The sequence below is a fragment of the Pollicipes pollicipes genome, unplaced genomic scaffold (genome assembly GCF_011947565.3).
Source record: "Pollicipes pollicipes isolate AB1234 unplaced genomic scaffold, Ppol_2.1 Scaffold_4219;HRSCAF=4965_pilon_pilon_pilon, whole genome shotgun sequence".
Taxonomy (NCBI): Eukaryota; Metazoa; Arthropoda; class Thecostraca; order Pollicipedomorpha; family Pollicipedidae; genus Pollicipes; species Pollicipes pollicipes.
Window position 1 is genome coordinate 10,270,772 of NW_023596448.1, and position 9,404 is coordinate 10,280,175.

The window sequence follows — 9,404 nt, forward strand, 5'->3', positions numbered from 1 at the left end:
GAGAGGAGAGAGAGAGAGAAGATCTCTCTCTCTCTCTCTCTCTCGCTCTCTCTCTCTCTCTCTCGCTCTCTCTCTCTCTCTCGCTCTCTCCTCCTCTCTCTCTCTCTCTCTCTCTCGCTCTCTCTCGCTCTTCTCTCTCTCTTCTCTCTCTCTCTCTCTCTCCTCTCTCTCTCTCTCTCTCTCTCGCTATCTCTCTCGCTCTCGCTCTCTCTCTCTCTCTCTCTCGCTCTCTCTCTCTCTCTCGCTCTCTCTCTCTCTCTCTCTCTCTCTCTCTCTCTCTCTCTCTCTCTCTCTCTCTCTCTCTCTCTCTCTCTCTCTCTCTCTCTCTCCTCTCTCTCTCCTCTCTCTCTCTCTCCTCTCTCTCTCTCTCTCTCTCGCTCTCTCTCTCTCTCTCTCTCTCTCCTCTCCTCTCTCGCTCTCTCTCTCTCTCTCTCTCTCTCTCTCTCTCTCTCTCTCTCTCTCTCTCGCTCTCTCTCGCTCTCTCTCTCTCTCTCTCTCTCTCTCTCTCTCCTCTCTCTCGCTGCTGTTTTTGCCTTGTTTTTCCCTTCCGCCTTCTCTTTCCTCCTTTGTTGTTGGTTGATGGAGTGATCACCTCTACCATTTATTTCATTTAGGATCCTCCGTAATAAAGTTTTTCCCGCATCCGCTTCACACACATTGGACTCGAAAGCAAAAACACAAGAACATTACATATGGTGATAATAACGGCACTATAGATTCATCTCGATCACATGCAGTCGCGTGCAGTCATCTTGCCTACAGGTAAGCGACTAGACCGTTCCTAAAGGCCAAGTCACTGGATGCCTGGCGAACGTCTGATGACAGCCAATACCACGTGTGAGTCGCTCGGGAAAAAGTTATCGACGCAGGAAGGTGCGCACTTGCTTGAGTTGTATCATACTGTCAGCTGTGGCCCAGGTGGCGCGTGAAGAGGCCGGGGCGCTATGAAAGGCCATTTCTATAAGTTTAGCAGGATCGTCTAAGCACCGGACGGGTATCAGCGTGACACTGGAGCTGGTCGTGGCCGCCTGCGTGACGGTCCTCGAAGCTTCGATACTCCTCGACGTCAGGGCCGAGGATGAGGACGAACCGGAGTTGCACGAGATATACGCACCCATCGTCCATGAGGTTCGGGAGCACGTGGGGCGCAGGACCATGTACAAACAGGTGGTATTTCCCACTCTGGGCAGGCCGTGTATTTGGTCTTCTGGAAGAGCATCGTCTAGGACATTAGCCACACCGGTCTGAACGACAGGGTGTACCACAAGCAGGCACAAACGACATCGTCCCCATCGGTGACGGCATTTTGTCCATACACCGAATGCTACCCGGAACAAAGGGATTAACTGCACGGTGTCGACGGGCCAGAATACGGCATGTTCACCTACTCCCCCGCCTCGCGCCGAGCTTTCTAGCACTGGTCTGCCCAAAACGTACGACTGCGACCTCTGGAAGGCTGGCTCCACCTTCATAGTCACCGCCTGTCTTACCGGCCCAAGGACAACTTCTCCACCGTTCAGCTTCGACTGCTCCGATCTGATCTGGAGCTTGCGATGCTGTCGACGGACCCTTCTCCCTTGAAAAGGTTACACACTGCGGACGGGCCCTGCGAGAGTACCTTGCTGGCGTTCACTTCACAGCGTATCTGCGCACATCTTTCCCGCCCGCGCACACCTTTCCCGTTTTCCCACCGTAAGGCAGGATCATGGATTTCCGCTGGTAAAAGTTACGGAGGAGTATGGCCGCTGAACACCATTCCTGGAAACCAGGATGTAGCTTCGCCGAAAAGGTTGGGGGAGGGATGAACGGTGAAAAATGACGAACCCATCCATAGAAATGCGCCAGCAATCGGCTTTCTCTCCAGATTTGAGCTAATGGGTGGTAAATCCTAATGTAGTGGGAGGATGGCGCCGCTCCAATTGAGTTGGGAACCGGGTCATTCAGGATAACATTCGATTCCGCGCTAAGAACATTCCTAATGCATTCCGCAGTCGGGACGAAAACTAGCGTCATATCATAGTGGTTGTTGTACAACCAGACATACCTATGATCGCAACTTCATAGCCTCGTAGCCGAATTTGAGACGTTTGTGCCGCGTGTTTTGTGCCGGATATCCTCTCTGGGGGACGCGACACGGGTCGGGGCATTGTATTGGATCGGGGCGCTTCGCGCGAGGTTGGCACTTCGGCTGGGTAGCTGTGTTTCAAATTATCGGCACGTCTAATATCCTTCAGCGCACTAGGTGAGTTTGATGCTTGCGTTTAGATGGAATGTTCGGTTCCCGTTAGGACAGCAGGGGCTGATCAGGACTTTGGGGGGGCTGATCGTTATTGTAGAATGTCATTCAAAGTACCTGGTGGTGAATCTCACGCACACAGATATGGCTGTATATATGTATATATATATATATATATATATATATATACAGCAAAATGCACATGTATATATACAGATACACATAGTATTTTGACATTACCGGGGGGGGGGGGGTTCAGACTCATGTTGCTGTGCTGCTCGTGGAATGGCTGTGTGCAGATATCAGTAATCTGATAATTTGGGTGTCACGATGGAATTAACAGGTCAGTGGGAACCCAGTCAACAGAATAGTGGGCAAAGCTACTGCTTGAAATGGTATTTTATGCTGTTGACACATTTAACTGCTCCAACAGTATCAGGAGAAGAAACCCACAGAATTTACTGCTGGAAATATTACATAGTATGCACATAACAGCATACATCAAACCATTTTGGGGACTAAAATTATGGTTTCAGTACCTTAGTACCTCTTGCCATTTGCCCCCCCCTCCCCCCACCACCATCCCCCTGAAGCCACCCTTGTGAGGCTGTGCTGGTTTCACTTTTCAAATGGATATGAACAGTCCATGTTGACATTTCCTATAATCAGACATTTATTGAATGGCACAGTTGTCACAGAGACAGGTGTGGTTAAAAAATATGCTGCAAAAGCAATTCATATATCCTCTGGCAGCCTGAAAAAAATCCATCCACTGTGCCAGAGGCCTACATGTTATGAATGTGCTGAACCTCACCTTGGTATGTGCTGAACTCAGGCCTTGCCAATTTATGCTTGATTTTCAAACCATTACTGTGACAAATATCCAGCTTTTAGCTGTTTAAAATGAATTTTGAAAATTTCCATATGGATGCATGCCATGATTGCTTGAAACATTGCCAGATATGCTCCTCCCAACATTGTCATTTTGGTCTGGATTTTTAATGTCATCTTGTTAAACTTAAATTGAATTTTGCCCTTAGTCTAGGCATTTGTTATCAATATTTTTTTCTGACAGGAATCAGCTCAGATCTGGTGGCATTTGTTGTTTCCAATTACCAGAATTGGTAGGCCATCAGTATTTTGGTAAACAACACCACCTTGATGCCATGTGTAGCTGCACTTAAACTTGGCTCTGGCAGGAACAAATTGAACAGGTATCTTTGTTTACCACATGTTAGATGTTAGCATGTCTGTTGTAGGGACATGCAGCAATCAGAGATGGTGATTGATGGTTGTCCTTACCTCTGGCAAGATTTGATTAGGGTAAAAATATTTACCCTTAGCTCATCAGTGCATGCACTGTCACTGGTTAGCCATATGAAAAACTTGAATAACTTTGTTCATTCTCAATGTGTAATCCCACAAGCCTGTCCTGAAGTGCATAAGCCTGCCCATATGAGGGATGTTTCCATCATCTAAAGATGGTGCAACCAAACTGTTTAGATTGCTAAGTGCATTTGCAAGGAACATTGTGCACATAAATAAGGCAGTAGTGGTAGCCTTATTCCTTATAGAAAGACCAGGAAAATGGAGATGTAGATTAGTGTGCCGGCAATTTGCCTGGATCAAAACAAATGGCATAAGTAAATTTTCTGCCAGTTGTATTGACATAGGCATGAGGCCACCACATCAACACGTCTTTATCTCCATTCTCTTGTTTTTTTTTCTATGATGAATAAGGCTATTACTATTGTCTTATCCATGAACTGTGCAGGTTTGCATCCATTCCATATGCAATGCAATTCCAAATCAATTCCATATGCATCCATTCCACAGCAACTGTTGTTTTCAATGTGACCACATGTCTGAACCACTAGCTCGGGCTGGCAAACAATCCACCCTAGGGGAAGAAGCCATGCAGCTGGTCCATGCCATTGGCTGACACCATCCTGCTGCGTACCCCCTCAGCCTGCCACAGAATGAAGAAGGGTGAGCTAGCGCCACTGGAGCGGCAGTCGAAAGTCAGAGAGCATGAGGAGGGGGAGGAGGAGGAGGAGGAGGTGTACTGCATCTGCCGCTCAGCCGACAGCACTCGCTTCATGATTGCCTGCGACAATTGCGAGGAGTGGTACCACGGCGACTGCATATCCGTCACCGAGCGCGAGGCCAAGCACATCAAGCGCTTCTACTGCCACCGCTGTCGTAAGCGGGATCCCGAGCTGAAGATCCGCTACAAAGACAAGAGCCGCGGCAGCCGACACGGCGACGAGCGCGGCGAGAAGACGGAGCGCAGCGAGAAGAGCGACAGGAGCGAGAAGGCTGAAAGAAGTGAAAAGGCCGACAAGAGCGAAAAGGTCGACAAGAGCGAGAAGACGGACAAGAGCGAGAAGGCCGACCGGGGCGAGAAGGCTGAGAAGAGCGAGAGAAGTGACAAGAGCGACAAGGGTGAGAAGCGACCCCGAGAAGAGCGCGACAAGCACCGCGACTCGAAGAAGGCGGCGCGCGCTGAGCGTGAGTCGGTGCCGCCGCCGCAGCCGCCGCCCCCACCTCCGCCGGCGTCGGTGGCGCCGCCGCCAGGGTGCGGCCGCTGCGCGCCTTGTCAGCGCGCGGCCGACTGCGGCCGCTGCGCCGCCTGCCGCGACGCGCCGGCCTTCGGCGGCGCTGGCCTCCAGTCGCGGCCGTTGCAGGCGGCGACTGTGCGCCGGCCCGCAGCCTCGCCGCCGCCGCCGACGTCGCCGCCGCTGCGCGAGGACGAACCGGCCGGCGCCGCGGCCCGAGGAGGCGGCGCCGGCGCCGGCGCCGCGCCGGCGATCGAGTGAGCCGCGCCGCGCTGCCGGCGCGCGTCGGCGCAAGCGCGAGCTGTCAGATGACGAGGTACGAGGCGGACGGATCGGGCAAGCAGTGCTACGGGCCCGCAGTGTGTCAAGCCCAGCCGGCAGGGAAGCCGCTACTGCTCCGATCAGTGCGGTCTTAACCTGGCCAGGAACAGGATCTTCCAGGTGGGGTGGCCGCGACGGGGTGGGAGCTGTCTCAAGGTCGCTCGGTGTAAGGGTTTTGCAGCACCGGGTGACTAACATACCTGTGTCGGAACTGTAATTAGTCTGTGCCGGAGGGCATGCGCCAGGCAATGACGTCAGCTGCTCATGTTTTACCCGTCTCTACATCATCCGCTGTTTTGTTCAACTCATATCGCCAGCCATCTCTCGCCAGCTACCTCCCGCAACATGCATCGTCGCACGCCCATTTTGCAGTGACATGTCTCACTGCGTCCACCAGCAACGCATGCTTGGGCGTTCTCCCTACCCGCACAATGGCGCTTTGGCGCTACCTGTGCGATACGGCTCCACTCTCCTGTCTGAGCAGTTGCTTGTCATGTGAGAGCGTGGAATGGCTGTAGCGGCCGAACTGCACTTTCGTACCAACCATTACCATGGTGCCGACACGCGCTCGTGGCTCTGACCCAGCGCCGGGGCCGCGCCGCCAGGTGCTGCCTCAGCGCATCCAAGAGTGGAACATGACACGCTGCGTGGCCGAGGACCGCAACATGCGCACCCTGGAGCGCATCCGGCGCGAGCAGCTGGAGGCGCAGACGCAGCTGGAGCGGCTGACGCGCTCGCACCACGAGCTGGACCGTGTGGTGGACCGCGGTCGGCGCGGCACGGTCGACCCCTCGGCGCTGGAGGACGACACCGAGGAGGAGCAGCACAGCGTCCACTGCGTCACGTGTGGCCACGAGGTGGCCACCAGGAACGCCGTGCGCCACATGGAGAAGTGCTTCGGCAAGTACGAGAGTCAGACGTCGTTCGGCTCGCTCTACCAGACGCGCGTGGAGGGGTTCAACATGTTCTGCGACTTCTACAACGCGGCCAACAGGACGTACTGCAAGCGGCTGCGCGTGCTATGCCCCGAGCACAGCAAGAACCCAAAGGTAGGTTGGGGAAGGCAGGGGTGGCGCGCCCACAGACTGGACAGTTTACTTCAGCAGCCTTGAGGGTGAAAGCTAATGTTATGCCTTTGACATTCGATGAAGAAGTGGGAGAGTAATACCTCCCGACCTCCCAATGGTCAGCACTGGCGGGGATGTCTTGCGCGAGCAAAGTGGGAGCTGCGGGTGGGTGCAGTGACATGCACGACTCAGTTTGAAAGGGCGAGGGCATCGCCGGGAATAACGGGGTTTTAATCAAGACCGTGTCAGGAGGTGGCCGCCAGGAGCGACGGCATTGATCGTGCCACTATTGCACCAATTCCTGCCCGAGGATAAGTCATCTGGGCGTTTGTTGGCTTTGACGTCATAGACTGGGTACCCGACACAACAGCCCCCAGCGCATGCCCGGGTTTTCTCTGGCACAGTTTGACTCCGCGCTCATTGCCGCCGAATGACGAGGCTCCCAAATGTCCGCGGTTTCCTAAATTATCCTCGCTTGTGTCCCGTGCCTCTCATCCCAGCTTTTCCCTGTTCGCATGTGTCTATTACCCGTCGTCTGCCCATCCCCGGCCCCCCGCAGCTCACGTGTGCCGGTGTGTCCCCTGATCCGGTGTTGTCCCTGTCCGCAGGTGTCTGTTCCCCGTCGTCTGCCCCTCCCTCGGCCCCTGCAGCGCACGTGCGCCGGTGTCTCCCCTGACCCGGTGTCGTCCCTGTCCGCAGGTGTCTGATGACGAGGTGTGCGGCTGCCCCCTGGTGGCGGACGTCTTCACGTCAATAGGCCAGTTCTGCCGCGCCCCGAAGAAGAAGTGCCTAAAACACTTCAGCTGGGAGAAGCTGCGCCGCGCCGAGCTCGACATGGAGCGGGTGGGTACGGCGGGGGGGGGGGCGGGGGACGCTCGGGTCACGCGGGCCTGGCGAGAGCCGATGCCACACGTGTGTATCGGACCGCTGGGAGCGCGGCTGTGGAGCTGATGATGAGAGGACCCGATGCGGATGAGATGGAAGTAACGGTTACATTGTGGTCCAAAGATGTCAGCAGTGATACGTACTTACGTGAGACTGCGCTCTGGTTTGGATGGCTTATGCTTGCTTGCTGTGACGGCTTGAATAGGAACTATGAGAGGAGTGCGAAAGACTTTAACGTGGACGGCAGGGGCTTTGTCTAGGCTGCTGCTCAAGCAGGGATTTTTGCTTTACATGTGCTTGTACATTAATATCCATCCTTTGATGGCATTTTTGATCAATAATGAAATTACATCCCTCACGGCGTGCATTACCGCACGTCCCGTTGCCTTTTCGTGACAAGCATCCTCTGTAAAAGATGGTTACCCTTACCATTTAGGAAAACTGTCTGCAATGCCGCTGTCGTACTGAAATGCGGCTACTGCGAGCCAGTTGAGGGCATATGAATCTCTGGCTTTCTGCATCATCGGCTGCAGTAAGCGGCGCCCTTCGCGCTGTTCGAAGCCATTACGCTACAGCACATCTGTGGCGTTGTAAGTGTGCTTGGTCTGCACCAGGCGTCTGACCTCCCCCGACCTCGCCTGCCCCGTCGTCAGGTTCGCTGGGCGATGAAGATGGACGAGCTGCTGGAACAGGAGCGGCAGTGCCGGCAGAGCATGGCCAACAGGGCCGGCGTGCTGGCGCTGATGCTGCACTCCACCTTCGACCACGACGTCATGGAGAAGGTGCAGAGCCAGCAGAAGAAGATGGCCAGCAAGGTGAAGGTCAAGGTGTCCTAGAGTCATGCCAGGGAGGTGACTGTTCCGCGTGCAAGGTGGTCAGGGGGTTGGCCCACCAGTGGGACACCTTCGGTGTTAGCAGGATTGCAGCCGCGCTGAGGTGGCTGGCCGCCACATGATATCTCGGGTTAACCTGAGCTGGCTTGGGCTGCCCAACAACCGTGGCAGCCATGCTGTATGGGCTCGAGGTGTCCTAAAGATCGGAATTGTAGTTCTCCGAGTCCCCCAGATGAGCGTGTCCCCCTCAAGAGGTCCAACTGAATGCTATGCCGCGAAAGGTGGCCTTGATCAAGAATAAGGTGGGTCCGATCGAAGGGGATTAGTCCAATGTAGAGGAGGTGTCCAGGACGATGCTGGAGCTCTAATAGGATGGCTGCGCTGCCATGGGCTGAAAATGTGGCGCACCAATATGGGTTCTGCGATCACAGCAGGCTTGTGTTTCGTGGTGTGTTGAGCCGACGGGATGGCGAAGTTCAAGCAAAGCACCGACCAAAATATGCGTTCGTTCATATTCTCATTATGTTTTTTTCTCACCTTGTTGGCATTGATTGCATTGTAATTTGCGGCAATACATGCTTTGCTCGGTCTCTAAGTGTTTGCGTCTTACGTTGGTCTTACGCCCTGCTGACAGTGCTGGAAACTCCGACTAGCCAGTCACGAATCATTGTGGGGAAGTGAAACTGTGGTTGATAAAAGTTTGGACATCGAAGGTGTATTGGGAAGGTCACTCTTTTTCGAGTGAAACCTGTATTTCTTTGTATGTTTTTCTACAATCATATAAGTGCTCTTGCCCCATTCCCTTGCAGGGGGTCATGCAGCACTCCGCAAACACACCTTGGATTGAGTTTCAAACACGATCCTCCTTGGTTTGTACGGGTGAAGCTGATACGTTAATGGGAGACCGTGACTGGTAGCAGTCACGTCATTCGTCGCTGGTTCGAATTTGTTGCGTATGTACGCCATCTGCCGGTGTCGACGGCTGGTACACGATTACACGCGTCGATTCGTCCTCGGGGCGTGACTTGTACATAATAAACAGGAGCAAGCTGGCCACCCACCAACACCTAGACGAACACAAAATCCTCTAATTTAGTTGAAATATGGCGTTATTGATTTTTGTCAAGCTCGAGTGTTTACTTGTGCTTGGAGTTCCCTGTCTGCTTTCCTTGTTATGGTTTTGATGGGATAAACTGTACGTTACTCACGAGTACATGAGAGCGCAAGACGTTTCCCTATCTATGTTGTCCACCACATGAAAATGATGCACAAAAAACCGCCAATTAGGTGTCCCTGTCTCACTCTAGCTGAGGGCTATATTGGCAAAGATATCCGTGCATAGAGGCCTAGACGTGACCTTTCACCCCCACTTTGACAGTTTCATGGTTCACTCGGCATAACTGACCAGTAGCGTAACAGCCAGTGAAGTTGGTTTAGTCCGGTTTGGTCCCAATGAGTTTCGTCAAGTAGATTTATAACACAATTAAAACTACTGCTGCTTGAA

The 9,404-nt window shown here is 53.6% G+C and overlaps 1 protein-coding gene across 1 annotated transcript; it reads left to right on the plus strand.

The window, feature by feature from the left end:
• Positions 1-2,491: 2,491 nt before the first annotated feature.
• On the plus strand, positions 2,492-8,192 carry LOC119095792 (CXXC-type zinc finger protein 1-like). The gene is made up of 6 exons (XM_037218647.1): positions 2,492-2,579; positions 4,205-4,782; positions 5,155-5,235; positions 5,721-6,164; positions 6,882-7,025; positions 7,721-8,192. The coding sequence occupies exons 1-6, from the start codon at positions 2,567-2,569 to the stop codon at positions 7,901-7,903; spliced, it is 1,443 nt and encodes a 480-aa protein (XP_037074542.1). The 5' UTR covers positions 2,492-2,566; the 3' UTR covers positions 7,904-8,192.
• Positions 8,193-9,404: the final 1,212 nt, after the last annotated feature.